General features: G+C 44.0%; 1 protein-coding gene and 1 pseudogene across 4 annotated transcripts in view; one reads left to right on the top strand and one right to left on the bottom strand.

Annotated features, from left to right (window-relative positions):
* Nucleotides 1–12,097, top strand: part of KDM5A (lysine demethylase 5A) — a 115,962-nt gene extending 103,865 nt beyond the window's left edge. For 2 of the 3 annotated variants that reach the window (XM_079773952.1, XM_079773953.1), the window contains one exon: nucleotides 6,072–12,097. In XM_079773952.1, coding sequence (XP_079630078.1) covers nucleotides 6,072–6,278 — 207 coding nt within the window. In that variant the 3' untranslated portion in view covers nucleotides 6,279–12,097. The remainder of the gene's footprint in view (nucleotides 1–6,071) is intronic. The other variant, XM_079773951.1, reaches the window with a different exon arrangement.
* A 1,879-nt stretch (nucleotides 12,098–13,976) lies between these two features.
* On the bottom strand, nucleotides 13,977–18,735 carry LOC307101957 (large ribosomal subunit protein eL42-like; annotated as a pseudogene). The gene is made up of 2 exons: nucleotides 18,487–18,735; nucleotides 13,977–14,474 (listed from the first exon to the last, which is right to left on the bottom strand). The product of its transcript is annotated as a large ribosomal subunit protein eL42-like (transcript).
* Between the last annotated feature and the right edge of the window lie 475 nt (nucleotides 18,736–19,210).

The raw sequence follows: 19,210 nt of genomic DNA, 5'->3' as shown, positions 1-19,210 counted from the left end.
AAAAATGAACAAAATATAATATGCCAAATATTTTTTTCTTAAGTGTAAATATGTATCCATATAGCAAAATATGAAGTGTCAAACTTACATTATTTTTTTAAAATTTAATAAATCTTTATTGTTCAGATTATTACAATTGTTCCTCTTTCCCCCCCCCCTCCCATAGGTCCCCTCCACCCGGTTCCCACCCCACTCTCTGCCCTTACCTCCCCCCCACTGTCCTCATCCATAGGTATACGATTTTAGTCCAGTCTCATCCTGCACCCCCCACACCCTTTTCCCCCCGAGAATTGTCAGTCCACTCCCTTTTTATGCCCCTTATTCTATTCTATTCACCAGTTTATTCTGTTCATCAGATTTTTTATTCACTTGATTTTTAGATTCACTTGTTGATAGACATGTATTTGTTGTTCATAATTTTTATCTTTACCTTTTTCTTCTTCTTCCTCTTCTTAAAGAATACCTTTCAGCATTTAATATAATACTGGTTTGGTGGTGATGAACTCCTTTAGCTTTTTCTTATCTGTGAAGCTCTTTATCTGATCTTCAATTCTGAATGATAGCTTTGCTGGGTAGAGTAATCTTGGTTGTAGGTTCTTGCTATTCAGCACTTTGGATATTTCTTGCCACTCCCTTCTGGCCTGCATAGTTTCTGTTGAGAAATCAGCTGACAATCGTATGGGTGCTCCCTTGTAGGTAATTAACTGTTTTTCTCTTGCTGCTTTTAATATTCTCTCTTTGTCTTTTGCTCTTGGCATTTTAATTATGATGTGTCTTGGTGTGGTCCTCTTTGGATTCCTTTTGTTTGGGGTTCTCTGCGCTTCCTGGACTTGTAAGTCTATTTCTTTCACCAGGTGGGGGAAGTTTTCAGTCATTATTTCTTCAAATAGGTTTTCAGTATCTTGTTCTCTCTCTTCTTCTGGCACCCCCATAATTCAGATGTTGGTACGCTAGAGGTTGTCCCAGAGGCTTCTTACACTATCTTCATATTTTTGGATTCTTTTTTCTTTTTTCTTTTCTGGTTGGGTGTTTTTTGCTTCTTTGTATTTCAAATCTTTGACTTGATTCTTGCGGTCTTCTAGTCTGCTGTTAGGTGTCTGTATTATATTTTTTATTTCAGGCAGTGTATGTTTAATTTCTAGTTGGTCCTTTTTCATAGCCTCAAGGGTCTCGCTAAGTTTATCGGCCTTTTCTAGGAAATTCTTGAAAAACCTTATAACCGTGGTTTTGAACTCTATATCCAGTTGTTTGCTTTCCTCCATTTCTTTCATTCATGACATGTTTCTTTGTCTCCTCATTTTCGCTGCTTCCCTGAGTTGGTAGAGTAGCTTTGTGTGGTAGGTGTCCTATAGGGCCCAGTGGCTCAGCCTCCCCCAGTTACCTGAGGTGGGCACTTTTGGTGCACCCCTTTGTGGACTGTTTGCACAGCCTTGCTGTGGTTAAGTCTTGATTGTTGTTGGTATCACTGGGAGGAATTGACCTCCAGGGCAATTGGCTGTGAGGATCAGCTGTATCTACACTGGGAGAACTTCTGTGCTGGAGACAGCCTTATGAGACAAGACTTGCAAAACTGCAAAAGCCTCTGTGTTCAGCTTGGATGGGGCGGAGTCTCAGGGCGGAGCAGACAGCCTTGGCTTCCCGTCAGCCCTGCCCTATGAGGCCCCTGGGTCTCAGTGTCCCTCGGTAATCACTGCAAGCGCCTCTAAGAGCAAGCTGCCCTCGAGTTTCGCCCGCTGCCAGACAGTCCAGTTTCTCCCCAAATGAGTCTGGGTTCCCAGAAACTCTCCCGGAACTGGAGTTCAGTGAAGTCGGGAGCTTCCGTCTCCCTCCTGCTTTAGAAAGCCAGCCGCACACTCAGCCGCCCGTGCACTCAGCAGTCAGTCCTCTCTGCGCGCGCTGGCCTCCGGACCTCTGCCTTCCGCAGCTCCCCTGAGTCTCAGTGTGCTTTCTCTTTTCCTGACAGTTCAGATTTCCCCCGAATGAGTCTGGATTCCCAGAGACTCGCCCAGGACTAGAGTTCAGCACAGTCGGGAGCTTCCTTCTCCCTCCTGCTTTAGAAAGCCAGCCGCGCACTCAGTCGCCCGTGCACTCAGCCGCCCGTCCTCTCCGCATACGCACATGCCTCTGTACCTCAGCCTTTTGCAGCTCCTCTGAGTCTCAATGTGCTTTCCTCTTTCCTTCTAGTTGTAGAATTTCCACTCAGCCAGCTTTCCTGTGGTTCTGGATGGTGTCTGTTTTGTCTTTTAGTTGTAGTTTTAATATTGTTGTGCAAGGCAGCAGTTTAGGTGTTTACCTATGCCGCCATCTTGGTTTCTCAAACTTACATTATTTTGTCTATTTAATATATTTCTCTTTTAAACACACATTTCCAAAAATCCAAATCCAATAACCTATTTGTTCTGTAATGTTAAATATCCTATTAATACTTAAAATTTCTTTTTTTTTTTTAAATGTATTTTATTGATTTATTACAGTGAGGAAGAGAGAGGGGTAGAGAGTTAGAAACATCGATGAGAGAGAAACATCGACCAGCTGCCTCTTGCACACCCCCTACTGGGAATGTGCCCGCAACCAAGGTACATGCCCTTGACCGGAATCGAACCTGGGACCCTTGAGTCCGCAGGCCGACACTCTATCCACTGAGCCAAACCGGTTTCGGCCTATTAATACTTAAACAGCTCATAGCTATGAAGTTTTTAAGTAATTATTTTTGTAATTTGATAAATGCATTCTCCAGAAGTAATGAAAGGGGAAATGACTATGAGAACTTAGTATATAGTTAGCCAAATTTTGTGTTCTTGAGTTTTCAGACTACTACATAGTCTATCCCCCATGTGTCAAAATCATTTGTAGATTCTGTTGACATTCCAAACTTGAGTTTGCTTTATGATCCTGTGGGCCTTTTCATACAAATGGAGTTTGATTGTTAGTAGATGAACGTGATAAAAAGGTATTAGTGAAAAAAGGACTGTTTTTTCCCCTGCTAGATTACCAGGGTAAATTGCTAATATAACGTGTAGCCTGGGAGAGCATCTGTGTACTAATGAATATCTTAAGAAAACTTATATACTCTTGGAATTCGGCGGAAGAGGTAGGCCTAGGAATGGACCTCTAGACAATATTACAAAGGGAAAATGTTTTTCTTATTTGTGAGAGATGATAGATTTAATTTTGGGAAACTGGAAGCCAGTGAATGTAGTGCAGAACTAGGTTTTAAAAGACATGAGACCACTTTTCTTAGCAAATATGGATAAATTGGCAACTTTCTTATCCTGTGGATTATCATGAATGGGACTAGACTGGATTAAGAGGTTTGGAGATAGAAGTAAGAGTTATCTATTTGCTCAGGGTGGCATAATATCTCAAATCTGGGCAGCCCAAAGAAACACAATTTATCTTTCCAATTACCTATACCAGCTCCAAATAGCCAAAACAATTATCCTGAGTTCACCTACTACTAAATTAGCACTTTATAAACCTTCACTTGCTTGCAGGACCTTTATTTCTATTTTGTTGCACAGAAGTCATCATCTCCCTTTTCTATCTCTGATATATTTTGCCACAATGGGAACATTTTGATCAATTATTTTCTTTATTTCTGGCTTCTGAAGCTAATATTATACAAACAATTACAGAAAAAAACCCAGAATTTATTTTAGGAAGGAATTGTTAAGTTGCTCTAATTTACAGAAAGCTGTGTCACAAAGTGCCGGTGATCATCAAATTTAGATTATGTAAGAGTTCCCTTGGGGCTGATTGAAAATGTTGTCTTCTGGTTGGTACCCCAAGATATTCTGAGTTTGTGGGTTTGGGATGGGTTTCAGCTACACTTTTAACAAAACACAACAGGTGATTCTGATGCAAGTGGTTTACACATTTTAAGGTGTGCTGCTGCAGGCAGTTATTTCAAGATGCAGTAGTTTTGTGAAAGGTAGGATAATGAGTAGAGCCATGAAACTGATATTAAAAAGTGCCTCCAGGATCCCAGGCAGTAAGGAGGTGTTTTGCTGCTATACATTATTTCATTTGATTTTTAAAATATTCTATAAAGAAGATGTAATCTCCATTTTTACCCAGGAGGAAATTGAGCCTTAATGAGATTAAATGACTTGCCTCAAATTATGCATTTCAGAACTTCTGACCGAATTCAGTAATCTTTACACTACACAACGTAGTTTACTAAGCTCTAAAAGTCTAAAATAGGAACAATGAAAGCAGAAAGATTATTTTGAGCCCTGGATGGTTTTTCTCAGTGGTTAGTGTCAGCTCGTGGACCAAAGATCTTAAATTCGATTCCTGGTCAAGGGCACATTCCTCGGTTGCAGGCTTGATCCCCAGCCCTGGTCAGAGCACATGTGGGAGGCAACGAATCGATGGGTCTTTCTCACATCGATGTTTCTCTCTCTCCCCCTACTCCCTCCCCTCCACTCTCTTAAAAAAAAATATTTTAAATAATTTCTCCCACCCTTTATTATAACCCTAAAACTACTAACATGACTATCATAGTTTTGATATTTTTTTTTATAGTACATGGAAACTAATTTTGGAAACTGCTCACTTTCCTTGAAACTCCTTTACCTAGCCAAAACCTTCCTCTGTTCTTTTTCATAAGCTGTATTGAGGTACTTATTTAATCTCTTCATATGCCTTACTTTGCTCTGGTATCAGGCAAAGTCCATTTAAAATATATATATATATATATGTCTTTATTGATTTCAGAGAGGAAGGGAGAAGGAGAGAGAGATAGAAACATCAGTGATGAGAGGGAATCATTGATCGGCTGCCTCCTGCATGCCCCCTACTTGGGGATGGAGCCCACAACCCAGGCATGTGCCCTTGACTGGAATCGAACCCGGGACCCTTCAGTCCCCAGGCCGATGCTCTATCCACTGAGCCAAACCAGCTAGGGCCAGAGCTCATTGTTTTAAGTGGCTTCGTATGTTGCCAAGTGAAATGATCAACTTTTGTAGTGTGTACTGCATCTGCCATGGAATCAGCTTTAAAAACTACCACAATCACCCTCCAAATATAAAAAGCCAAAAATCACCTTATTTTTAATTCTAGGTCCAAGGCTTAATTAAAGTCACCAAATGATAGTGCCTTTCTAATATCCTACTATTATCACAATACTAGAAGGCCCGGTGCATGAAATTTGTGCACGGGTAGGGGTCCCTAGGCCTGGTCAGTAATCAGGGCTGATTGGGGCCTTCTGGCTGCCAGCTGGGGCCTCCTTTGCCCAGCTGCCAGCTGCTGGCTGGGGTCTTGCTTCGTTTCCCACCGCGCCCTGGTGGTCAGTGCACATCATAGCAAGCAATTGAATTCCTGGTCTCCCGGTTGAACTTCTGAGGGGACCCTTTGCATATTAGCCTTTTATATATATAGATATATAGATTCTCTGAAGGGTCAAAGTTTGCCTGGCATTTGCCAATGACTTAACAGTTATCCAGACTTTAATTTTAACTCCAGAGTGATCTATTGACCTGTGTCTTTGACTGTTTTAATTGGTTAATTTGTATTTATCTGATATTTGCTAACTTTTTATAGGGAGTTGTATTTATAACAGAAGAAGAGAAGAATAAAAAATATTAGTTTTAAAAGTGGCCTATGTGACTGCTTTTCTAAAAAGGTATTTAATGCTCTTAGTACTTTGGCTTATGTCTTTGAAATAAAGCTAATACACAGGATTGCCTTCACATTGTACTCTTCCTTTCTTGATTGATAACTGCATTGCCTAGAAATTGTTAATATCAGCTAAAACTACTTGGCTGCTCTATTAGTTCTTTTTTTGTCAAGTTTTTCTCATGTTTCTGCCTTCCAAGGAGTCTCGGGTATTTATGAGGTAATAGAGTACCTAACAGGCCTAATTTTGTGGACATACTATGGTAAAATATATTTTTTAGGTATTAGCTTCCCACCTCCTTTCTTTAAAAAAGAACCCCATAAGAAGTCATTGTCTGTCTCTGGACATCCCAATTGTTGCTGTCATTTAAACAAGAAAGCTCTTTGGTTTGCTTTTATTTTAGGCTTAATGATTATATAACCTAAACATTTCTCAATCTTGTCTCCTACAGGTAGACTGGGTACAATGTGATGGTGGCTGTGATGAGTGGTTTCATCAAGTTTGTGTGGGAGTATCTCCAGAAATGGCTGAAAATGAAGATTACATCTGTATAAACTGTGCAAAGAAGCAGGGTCCAGATAGCCCAAGTCAAGCACCAGCTCCTTCCTTCATAATGAGCTACAAACTACCAATGGAGGATCTTAAGGAGACCAGTTAGCGTATACTAAGTTAGTTTGGGACATGGGGAAAATGGACCACATTAAGATCTTAGTCATAAAATTGAGTGGTTTAGATCCACTCACAGTGTTGCTTCCAAAGATGAATGGCCTTCAGAGAAAGTCCTTGTAGTTGACTTCCTCTTTGCATGGACTGTGTGATCTACATTCTCTATCAACACGTCTGTGCAGAGGGTGTCTTCTTTGGTACAGCAGCCAATGTTTCAGTTCATGTCTGTTGAGTATGGTTTGTTACATTAAGGCCAGACATTTGATTGACCTCCAGGGTGGTTGGTTGGGTTTAATACATTGGTGTGCCATCAGGGAATGCAAGATGTGTCTTATGGCCAGTTGGTATTAGTTAGAGGTTTATCACCTAGAGGCAGCACCATCTGAGGTGCTGATTATGTGTCTCTCCTTTGTTAGGATAGTTACAAAGGAGAGTACCACTTTCTCCACTATTACTTGGCATTTAGTGCCCTACAAATACAATTAGGAGAGGAAAAGGGCCAGAGTTAACTCCTGTTAGAAGTCATGGGATAGTAGCACAGTCTAGACCTCAACTACTTGTGCTTGTTTGTACCAAGAAGAAAACCCCAAATGAGAGGCAGATCACCTTATCTTCCCAAGGAGGATGTCTTGTAGTTCAGAAATCTGACTAGATTGTATTCAGGGAAGAAGAGCTTTTCTTATTTCAAGGCAAGGAGCCTTTTTTTGCTTAGAGAAGTCTTGCTGTCTTGGGTCTACATTTTAGAGCAGAGCAGGTCCATGGATCCAGGCTTCAGCAAAAGAAAAGAAGACAAGTTAATGTTTTACTGAGCCACAGAGATGCATGCTTTTGGGGGAAACCTTCATTCACAAGTATACTAGATACCACCAGGCTTCAGGCATGGCCATGAACAAGACCAGCAAATAACAACATTTTGCCTTGCAGCCCCGATGCCAATGTCTGCTGTTTCCAATACTGACAATTTCTGATTGTGGTCCACACCAGATGCTGTTGAATAACACCATGGCTTCATCAGAGGATGTGGGATTGTAGGACCTCTGGGTGATGAAGTTGTTTTAGTAAATCCATTTTTTTTAAAAAAAAAAAAAGGACTTGTTTTTACTTTTTTCTAAATGTCTCTGACTACTGACTGTTCTAAAAATAGATTATTTTTCCTTTTTTAATATACATATATGAATATATAAATATATATATATTTACTGTTACCAGCAGCATATGACAGAGTTCCTGTGTCAGAAATCCTTTTGGGGGCTTGCTTACTCTTTTTTGCTTTTTCATAAAGAAGTCCCATTCCTCTTTGTAGTACAAGGAGTTAGCACTTCCTTGTCCATCCTAGCCTAACCAGATCTTCCATCCTGTTTTTGTTCAAATAAATAATTATATTTCCTTTGTGCATTGGGACTTGTCCCTGTCTTTTGGGAAACTTGGTCTTACTGTATCTGTGATGGCTGTTTTGTTTTTGTATGTGAATGTTTGAAACTATGGTGCTGTGCCCTCTTCCTTCCTGTTGTGTTCTCTTTTCTTGTTAAGGTGTTAGGTAAGCTGTATGGAAACTTATTAGAAGGGGACTAATTTTTTTTTTTTTAAAGAAAAAACAAGCAAACTAAAAATAGTGTTTTGTCTTTACTGTCCTGTGTCCCTTTAATTTGGTTTAAACATCTTGTTTTGACTTAATCAATTTTACTTTTAAAGAGGGCAGGAGCAGGGTGGACCTAAAGAATAGCTTCTAGTCTCCTTTCCATTTTATCCCAATTTGTTTGAAAGAAATGTCTTCTAGTAACTAGAAGTAAAATGTACTGTCCAGTCACAGTTTAAGTGGGTATGAGATTTAACTCAAAAGCCATCTTATTTAAAACACACACACACAAAAGAAACATAAAAAGCTTTTCTATAAAATCCAGTTTTTATACATGTGTTCTCTGTTTGAGGCTACCTATTTTTGAGTCACATGTTGAGTGTTTTGACGTGTTGAGAGGTTCATAAGTGTTGCTGTGCATGTGTCTTGAGAATCTCATCTCAGGTGTGTGAATGATTTAAGATTTCAGTGGATATTGCAAGATAACCAATTTCATTTTGCCAAACTATATAAAGATATTAAGAATTTTTTCATTTGGTTAATGTTACAGAAGAAAGCACAGTATTTTTTGCCTTTTGGTCTTTGTAAAAGTAATCAGATACTCGAGGGTTAAAAATTGAATGCAATTTTATGTGATGGCGGTCTTGGAACACATTTTAAAATACTCTATTTTTTCCTTCCTAGTCACCCATTAACTACTCAGCCCATGAGGATGCTAAGAAAGATAGCTAAGGTGCTTTGCTTCTTGGAGTATGATAAATGGATATAGGTGGCTGTTTAAGGAATGCTTTATTTTCTGAATATGGCATTTGCCTGCTAGGAACCTGGGAGAAAAATGCAGGGCAGTCCCCAACCATGAATAAATAGCTTCCTCTTTTTCTTCTGACATTTTGAAACTTAGATATATCAATTAATCTATACTGTAGGATTTTCTGTATTTGAAAATCACAGAGGATTTGGTCTGACTCTTAACCATAGATTTAGACCAAGGCTGAGAAGAACAGATGAAATTAGTTTTTGAGAGAGAGGAGGGGGAGAGATATGAACATATACAAATCAATTCGGAATTAATGGACTAAGATTCATCTACTTAAAGAAATGCTGATGCTCTAACACAAGACATTGTTTTCAGTTAGAAGAAATTACTACTTACAACTTATCCCATTCTGTGATATTAAGACATTTTTATTTTAAAACTTAAAATGTTTCCCCTTCTATCTCCTCAAAGTTGTAATTCCTCACCATAGGTATTTTAACTTACATGTTAATCCTTTCAAAGATATTTCCTACTACCTTCATTATAAGCTATTTTAGAAAGGTTATAGAACGAAAAATGAAGAAATGCTAGGTTGCTGTAAATTAATAAAGAGACTAGAAATATAAATTTATACTCCATGGGGGAGTCAGAGGACTTAGCTGTAAGAACCAAGTTCTGTCTGTCTCAGGACCCCTTGCTCTTTATTAACACAAATTGTCCTAAGGCAAGGTAGATATACATATCAAAGGTTAAGGTTTAGTATACAGAGGCATTGTCAGTTTTGGGGGAACTGCCGTGGTAGATTAAAATGCCCTCAGCTGTCTGGTAACCGGCAATAATATATGCAAATCTTTAGGTGTGGGGAAATGCCCTTCAGCCATTCCAGTAGGTAATAACATGTACTCAGCCCTGCTGAATATAGAAGCCTCAAGTTTCCATCAACCTTTTGATGAAACTTCTTGCATTTATCACATGCTGGAATTAGCTTCCAGCACTAGGTCCTATCAGTCTCAAAGGGTGGGTAATTAGAACTATGCAAACTGCTAAGTTTACAAGTACAACTAATATATCGGTAGTAGCTTTCTTGGGGGAACAAGGAGCATTTTGCTGTCACAAATGTGTATTTTACTGTGATAGTTACTGCAACAAAGCCATGTTGAGATGTAGATGCTAGGCTCCCTAAATTGCTGCAAACCAGCTTTTGCACTGCATGAGTCAAATTTGTGCCTCAATAAAATTACAAATTACTGTATATCATACTTTGAATAATTGAAAAGGCAGCAAACATTAAATCTGATTCACCATAATATACTTTAATCAAAACTCTAGCAAAGGCTAACAGACTTGTAATATTAGAACAAATTTTCCTGTACTTCACTTCTGTTCTTTGCTTTCGTCTTTAGCAAGTATCTAAGAAATTATTTGTTTTTCATTTTTTTAGTTTGAGTGCAATTCAGTGCACGTAAAAGAAACTTCCTGCTTGTCAATATTTTGATTCTATAATCATTTGTGTGGACATTAGCAAGTACTTAAAATAGGAGGATGGAAGGAAAAGTTCAGAAAGCCCTTCCATTTTAAAGGGTGAGATTATCTACTTTTTAAAGGAGAAAGTGACAGTTTTGGAGTGGAATTTGTAAATTGTGAAAAAGTGAGCTGTTAAAGTCCCACGTATAAACAGGTTCAATAAAGGGTTTAGGTGTGTAGTAAGTTGCTTTTGCAGTAAGTCCTTAAGTATAGATTTTAAAAAGCAGGTAAATGATTTGCTGCCCTCCATGTTGTTTTTTAATTAAAGTATATAATTACTTTCTTGATATGGATGTTCCAACTGGTATTTATAGCATGGGAAGGAAAGGATGAATGTTAATCTATTTTGGAATTGCAGTCTTCTCTTGGCTTGGATCATATCTAGTCACCACTATGCAATGAATGATGTGCACTAGGAAAGGTTAGGATGGATTTTTAAAGATGTATCCTACTTATTATTACCTTTGCAGCACTCAAAAATGTCTAAACAGGAATGTGTTTTGTAAACCTCAAGACCCTCTGTTGGTTATTCCCTTACATATTTATTTATTTGCTAGTGAGACACTTAAATATAATATGATTCTAATTTGCCAGGGTTTTTGGTGGTGCCTTATGAAAAGTATAACCTGATTTCTTGTTTTTTGAGCATGTTTTGCATTTTTTCTTTTCTGAAAGAATATTAGATATGGTTATTTGCATTACATCCAAAAAATAAAGAACATTTTTATGTATGCTCAGGTTCCCCCCTACTTCGTCATTTACATTGGTGGCAACTCTGGTAACTGAGTGAAGGTAAATTTTGGCAGTGAGTTATTAGTGATCCTGGGGAAAACTAGCAAGTATATGAGAGCCACTTTTAACCTGTGCCAAAGCAGTTTCTAATATTGTATTTTCTCTCTATAAAATAAAGAACTGGCCTCAAAATAATTTGATCAGTAGTGTGTTTAACCTACTGCATTGCTGAGAATAGTGTTCTCAAAAAGTATGAAATTGGAAAAGTGATTCCTGAAGATTTCACCTATTTTCAGCAAGAATCTAGTGATGCCCAACAGATATTTCCCCACCTTTGATTCTTGAGCAATTTATTCATTTGCAACAAACCAGTAATTTGGAAAATGAAATACAGTTGACCACTGAACAACACGGGTTTGAACTGTACAGGTGCACTTATACACAGATTTTTTTCAAAAAGTATTATACATGTATTTTCCTTACATTTTCTTAATTGTTTCTTTCCTATAGCTTGTTTTATTGTAAGAATATAGTATATGCTGTATATCACACAGAGTACAAGTAGAACCTCAGTTCTCAAACTTAATTTGTTCCAGAAGACTGTTTGAGAAGCGATTTTTATTTTTAATACTCTTTTTTTATTGATTTCAGAGAGAGGAAGGGAGAGGGAGAGAGAGAAACTGATCAGCTGCCTCCTGCACATCTACTGGGGATCGAGCCTGCAACCTGGGCATGTGCCCTGACCGAGAGAATCAAATAGTGACCTTCTGGTTCATGGGTCGACTCTCAACCACTGAGAACAATATAAAGAATACAGCCAAATACTATATTGTGAATAAACTTAAGAGTGATTTTTAGAGCTTAATATTTCCATATAGTAATTCCATGAAATTACTAGGCAAGGATTTTTCTCTAACCTTGTCTTTGGAGCTAGGCAGTATGTATATCTTGTTAATGGGAAAGAAAGGCACCACCACGAGAAGCTTTTAAGGATGGCTTGTGATGCTGGCTGAAAGCTTGTATTAAGGGACCCTGATGAGTTAGTTGTAAGGGACATAGGAAAGAAGTCAGAATTTTCTGTAGTAAAAAATAAAACAACAGGAGAGGAACCAAGATGGCATAGGTAAACACCTGAACTTGCTGTCTCACACAACCACATCAAAACTACATCTAAAAGACAAAACAGACATCATTCAAAACCACGGGAAGGCTGGCTGAGTGGAATTTATACAACTAGAAGGAAAGAGAAAAGCACACAGACTGGGAGGAGGTGCGGAGGTACGGAGGCGCGCGCGGAAAAGGGCTGGCAACTGAGTACGCTGTTGTCTTTTTCAGTTGGGAGGGAGATACAAGCTCCCGACTGCTCTGAACTCCAGTCCCGGGCGAGACTGGGGACCCAGACTCATACAGGGAGAAACGACTGTCTGGCATCGTGTTGGAACATGAGGGCGGCTTTCTCTCAGAGGTGCTTGCAGCGATCATTGTTCCTGCACGGTGCCGTGGGACACAGAGACCCGGGAACCTCTTCAGGGCAGGGCTGACAGTCAGCCATTGCTGTTTGCTCCGCCCTTGTGATTCCCTGAGACCCCCTCCCCACCCAATTTATAACCCCACCCAAGCTGTGCACAGAGGCCTTTGCATATGAAGGGCCTGGCCTTTTGCAATCTAAAACCTAACGAACTGCAGCTGGGTCAGAGAGTCCCAGAGCCTCCAAAAGAAGGCCCAAAGCTGGACAGCAGCTTGCATTGCTTCATAGCTGGGCCTCATCTGGGCACCTCCAAACCCCAAAGAGGAGGAATCTGCAGATCTCTCTGTAGCTCCTGCTGGGTGGCCTCAGGCAGTGGCTGACTTTGCACCTCCTTGGAGATCCAAGAGCCAGTGTACCCAGTGGTCAGAGTGAGACCATCCAGATTACGACTCTTCACATCCATAAGAAATACACTCAGGGGGGCAGACTCAGTGAGTGCCAAAGCCCACTGAAGCAAGTCTTGCCCCATAAGGGTGTCTCCAGCACAAAAGTTCTCCCATAGTAGACACAACTGATCTTCACAGCCAATTAACCTGGAGATCAATTCCTCCCAGTGATCCCAACAGCAATCAAGGCTTAACTACAACAAGACTGTGCAAACTACTGGATATAGAGTTTAAAACCATGGTTATAAGGTTACTCAAGAATCTTCTAGAAACCTTTGAGAAATTTAGTGAGACCCTCAAGGATATGAAAAAGGACCAACTAGAAATTAAGCATACACTGACTGAAATAAAGAATAATATACAGAGATCCAAGAGTAGACTAGAGGTTCCCAAGAATCAAGTCAAAGATTTGAAATATGAAGAAGCAAAAAACACCCAACCAGAAAAGCAAATAGAAAAAAGAATCCAAAAATATGAAGATAGTGTAAGGAGCCTCTGGGACAACTTCAAGCGTACCAGCATCAGAATTATGGGGGTTCCATAAGAAGAGAGAGAGCAAGATACTGAAAACCTATTTGAAGAAATAATGACAGAAAACTTCCTCTACCTGGTGAAAGAAATAGACTTACAAGTCCAGGAAGCACAGAGAACCCCAAACAAAAGGAATCCAAAGAGGACCACACCAAGACACATCATAATTAAAATGCCAAGGGCAAAAGACAAAGATAGAATCTTAAAAGCAGCAAGAGAAAAACAGTTATTTACCTACAAGGAAGTACTCATATAACTGTCAGCTGATTTCTCAACAGAAACTATGCAGGTCAGAAGGGAGTGGCAAGAAATATTCAAAGTCATGAATAGCAAGAAACTACAACCAAGATTACCCATCAAAGCTATCATTCAGAATTGAAGGTCAGATAAAGAGCTTCACAGATAAGAAAAAGCTAAAGGAGTTCATCACTGCCAAACCAGTACTATATGAAACGCTGAAGGGTATTCTTTAAGAAGAGGAAGAGGAAGAAAAAGGTAAAGATAAAAATTATGAACAACAAAGTGACAACAAATACATATCTTTCAAGTGAATCTAAAAATCAAGTGAATAAAAAATCTGATGAACAGAATAAACTGATGAATATAATAGAATCAGGGGCATAGAAAGGGAGTGGACTGACAATTCTCAGGGGGAAGGGGGTGTGGGGGGGTGCGTGAAGAGACGACAAAAATCGTACACCTATGGATGAGGACGGGTGGGAACCGGGTGGAGGGGAGCTATGGAGGGAAAAAAGAGGAACAACTGTACTCTGAACAATAAAGATTTATTTAAAAAAATAAAACAAACAAAAAAAAACACCCAACAAACTTACTTCAGAAGCCCAGGTGAGGACTTCAGATAAAGAACACTGGATTTAGGAATCAAGTAATCTGGTTTTTATAATTCTTTGTATGACCTTAACGTTAGTTACTTAGCTTTTTTGAGTCATTTTTTACCATCTGGGGGTTATATATGGATACAAAGACATTTAAATTACAGCCCCTCTCCTTAAAAGAGGGTAAAATATAGATGAATTTTAAGGATTTTTTTGAAGTTAACATATCAAGATTTTATTGTCATACAATAAAACAAAATACGAAGCTTAGAACTGGATCACTTGGCCCTTTCTCTTATCTCCTCCCAGTTCAAAATGCTTGCATCTGGAGAAACCAAGATGGCGGCATAGGTAAATACCTAACCTGCAGACTGGCACAACAATTTCAAAAATACAACTAAAAGTCAAAACGGACATCATCCAGAACCACAGGAAAGCTGGCTGACTGAAACGCCCACAAATAGAAGAAAAGAGAAAACCACAGGGAAAATCAGAGGAACCGTAAAAGCCTGAGGTATGGAGACACGGGCGGAGACACAGGCGCGCGCGCGTGCGGGGAGGATGGGGCCGGAGAGGATGGGGCGGCTGAGTGCCTGACCAGCGTTCTCTAGCGGGAAGGAGATAATAGCTCCAGATTGTGCTGAACCCCAGCTCCGACTACACTGAACCCCAGTTCCGGGCGAAACCCTGGGGACCCAGGCTCATACTGGGGGAATCTGGGCTGTAAGGTGGAAACGCAGAGGAGCGGCGAAAGGCAGAGCTCCGGAGGCGCGCACGTGAATGCGCACAGAGGACGGACTGTTGCCTGTGCCGCTGAATTGCCTTAGCGGGAAGGAGACAAAAGCTCTGGACTGCGCAGAACCCCAGTTCCGACTGCACTGAACCCCAGTACCCGGGTGAGGCCCTGTGGACCCAGGCTCATACTGGGGGAATCTGGGCTGTAAGGCAGAAATGCAGAGGAGCAGCGAAAGGCAGAGCTCCGGAGGCGCACACGGGAATGCGAGCAGAGGATGGTCTGTTGACTGTGCCGCTGAATTGCCTTAGCGGGAGGAGACAAAAGCTCCGGACTGCGCTGAGCCCCAGTTCCGGGCGAGAATCTGGGAATCCAGATTCATTGGGGGAGAGACTAGACTGTTTGGCAGCGGGCGAAACTCCAGGGCGCCTTTCTCTCAGAGGTGCTTGCAGGGAGTACAGAGGGACACTGAGGGACACTGAGACCCAGGAACCTCATAGGGCAGGGCTGACAGGAAGCCAAGGCTGTAGGCTCCACCCTGAAACTCTGCCCCATCCAAGCTGAGCACAGAGGCTTTTACAATTTTGCAAGTCTAGTTGAATAAGTCTGTCTCCTGGCGTAGACACAGCTGATCCTCACAGCCAATTGGCCTGGAGGTCAAATCCTCCCAGTGTACCAACAGCAATCAAGGCTTAACAACACCAAGACTGCACTCAGCCCACAAAGGGGGGTACCAAGAGCGACCACCTAGGGAGATTGGGGAAGCTGAGCTACCAGCCCCTATAGGTCACTGACCACACAAAGCCACTCCATCAACAGAGGGAGGCAGCCAAAATGTGGAGACACCGAAGCAGGCCACAAATAGAAGGGATGGAGGAAAATAAACTAATGGACGACACAGTGTTCAGAACCACATTTATAAGGTTACTTAAGAATCTTCTGGAGGACCAAGATGGTGGCATAGGGCAGACGCCTGATTGTTGCCTACCACAACAATTTTGATACTACAACTGGAAAACAGAGCAGACACCATCCAGAACCACCAGAGGGCTTGCTGAGCAGATGCTCTACAACTAGAATAAAAGAGAGGGGGCCGCAGGATGATGCTGATGCCGGTGAGCCAAAGATCACACTTTAAGAACTACGGCTCTGGTGACACAATGGCGGCCTGGAACGTGCTCGGCGCGGTTCCCCCGGCGGTCTCCGGCTGAGGGGACGGCTCCGCTCGCTGCCAAGCACGGACAGACGAGCCCCTGGGGGACATAGGGTGGGAGACTCCACGCTTGCTGACCTCCGAGTCATTCGAGAATCTCTGCGCCCCGGAAGCGGCCAGGTGCGCACGCCCGGCGACCGGCCGCCACTGCAGACCCAAGCGCTGTCACAGCGACCTCGGACCAGCCCACCGCCGTGCACCGGGCGCACCGGAGCCTCGCCGAGCCCGCCGCCCAGCAAGTTCCACGGCAGCCGCCCCGGAACTTTGAGAAAATGGCCGGAGGAATTGCTGAGAAGGAATTGACCGATGGGAGCTGGGATCGGGAAGACGAGGCCCCGCTGGGTCCCGGATCCAGGTGCGCTCGCCTGGCGACTGGTCACCGCTGCAGAACCGAGTGCCGCCGTAGTGACCTTGGACCAGCCTGCCGCTGCGCACCGGGTGCACCGGAGCTTCACTGAGCCCGCTGCCCAGCGAGTTCTGCGGCAGCCACCCCGGAGCTTTGAGAAAATGGCCGAAGGAATTGCTGAGAGGGAATTGACCGACAGGAATTGGGATCAAGAAGACAAAGCCCTGCTGGGTCCCGGGTCCGGGTGAGGCCGTGCGCCCCTGGGTCTGGGCGAGGCTGGGACCCGGGCCAGGGTGAGGCTGGGTCCTGGGTCCGGGTGAGGCTGCGCGCCCCTGGGTCTGGACGAGGCTGGGACCCGGGCCAGGGTGAGTCTGGGTCCTGGGTCTGGTGAGGCCGCGCACCCCTGGGTCTGGGCGAGGCTGGGACCCGGGCCAGGGTGAGGCTGAGTCCCGGGTCCAGGTGAGGCTGCGTGCCCCTGGGTCTGGGCGAGGCCACGCGCCCCTGGATCCGGGTGAGGCCGCACGCCCCTGGGTCCGAGTGAGGCTGGGTCCTGGGTCTGGGTGAGGCCGCGTGCCCCTGGGTCCGGGTGAGGCCACACGCCCCTGGGTCTGGGTGAGGCTGGGTCCCGGGTCCGGGTAAGGCCGTGCCCCTGGGTCTGGGTGAGGCTGGATCCGGGTCCGGGTGAGGCCGCGCGCCCCTGGGTCCGGGAGAGGCCACACGCGCCTGGGTCCGGTTGAGGCTGGGTCCCTGGTCCGGGTGAGGCTGCGCCCCTGGGTCCAGGAGAGGCCATGCACCCGTGGGTCCGGGTGAGGCTGGGTCCCGGGCCCGGGTGAGGCCGCGTGCCCCTGGGTCCGGGAGAGGCCATGCGCCCCTGGGTCCGGGTGAGGCCGGAACCCGGGTCCGGGTGAGGCCGCGCGCCCCTGGGCCTGGGTGAGGCTGGGTCCCAGGTCCGGGTGAGGCCGTGCGCCCCTGGGCCTGGGTGAGGCTGGGTCCCAGGTCCGGGTGAGGCCGTGCCCCTGGGTCCGGGAGAGGACGCGTGCCCCTGCATCCAGGTGAGGCTGGATCCCGGGCCCGGGTGAGGCCGCACACCCCCGGGTCCGAGTAAAACCGCGCGCCCCTGGGTCCGGGGGAGGCCGTGCACCCCTGGATCCGGGTGAGGCCATGCGCCCCTGGGACTGGTTGAGGCCACGCGCCCCCGGGACCGGGTGAGGCTGGAGCCCAGGTCCAGGTGAGGCCACGTGCACCTGGGTCCGGGTGAGGCCACGCGCCCCTGGGTCTGGGTGAGCCTGGAGCCCGGGTCCGGGTGAGGCCACGTGCCCCTGGGTTCAGGTGAGGCTGGGTCCCGGGTCTGGGTGAGGCTGCACGCACCTGGGTCCAGGTGAGGCCACGCGCCCCTGGGTCCGGGTGAGGCCATGTGCCCCGGGGCCTGGGTGATGCTGGGTCCCAGGTCTGGGTGAGGCCGCGCGTCCCTGAGTCCGGGTGAGGCCGCGCCGCTGGGTCTGGGCGAGACCAAACCAGAGGGAGTTGGACCTGCATTACCACCATTTGTCCACCATCCAGAACTGAAAAGTCAGTGCCGACATGTACACATAAGGAACTGGTGGACATTGAAATTGGGTCTCAAAAGAACTGTTGGTCCAGAAAGAAACTCACTACAGACTGATTCATTTGCCTGTCAGCATAACTATTATTGCTCGTCTCACATTCGGTTCTTAGAAGTATATTTCTAGTAACACATGATCTCACTCATCTAGGGGAAATGATGAACAACATAGAATGATGAACAAGAACAGACCCAGAAACAAGGAGGCATCGATCGGACTGTTGGGCCTCAGAGGGAGGGTAAGGGAGGGTGGGGGTAGGGGGGAGAGATCAACCAAAGGACTTGTGTGCATGCATATGAGCCTAACCAATGGTTAAGGACAACAGGGGGGTGGGGGCATCCGTGGGGAGGGGTGTTGGATGGGAATGGGGGGATGAGGACAAATATGTGACACCTTAATCAATAAAGAAATTAAAAAAAAAACACAACAAAATGCTTGCATCTCTTAATAGCCAGTATTCTCTTAGATCTGCAGTTGGGCTCAGCACAATCTTCTTTGTCGTTTTAGCCTTTTTTCAGAAAATCGGCTTAGTCTGCCCACCATAGCCTCATCTTCCTGTCATAATGCCACTTTCCCTGCGCATACAGAGAATCCCTGCCCTTCCTGTACGGTGTTACTTTGTGGTGTTGATGCTTGCCATACTACTTACAGAAAGTTCGGCGGGTTTTAGGAACATTCACCATGTTTGCGAGCGCTATTGGCAGGGAAAGAAGGATATTCTTAAATAAAACTTCATAGAATTTAAAGAGTAAGATATAAGTGGATTTTAGACATGTAGTCCAAGTCCCCATTTAATGATAGAAAAATCTATTCAGCCCTAGCCGGTTTGGCTCAGTGAGTAGAGCATCAGCCTGTGGACTGAAGGGTCCTGGGTTCGATTCTGGCCAAGGGCACATGCCTGGGTTGCGGGCTCGATCCCCAGTGTGGGGTGTGCAGGAGGCAGCCAATCAATGATTCTCTCTCATCATTGATGTTTCTATCTATCTCTCCCTCTCCCTTCCTCTCTGAAATCAATAAAAATATATTTAAAAAAAACCAAAACATTAATTAAAAAAAAAGAAAAAGAAAAAGAAAAATCTATTCAGTACTTCTGAGGAGGGAACATACATCCTATAATTGAACATCTAGTCTCTTTTTAGAAAAAATTTTAAGTATTTG

This window comes from Cnephaeus nilssonii, assembly GCF_951640355.1.
Source record: "Cnephaeus nilssonii genome assembly, chromosome: 6".
NCBI classification, from domain to species: Eukaryota; Metazoa; Chordata; class Mammalia; order Chiroptera; family Vespertilionidae; genus Cnephaeus; species Cnephaeus nilssonii.
This window is presented reverse-complemented; position numbering and strand designations above follow the sequence as displayed.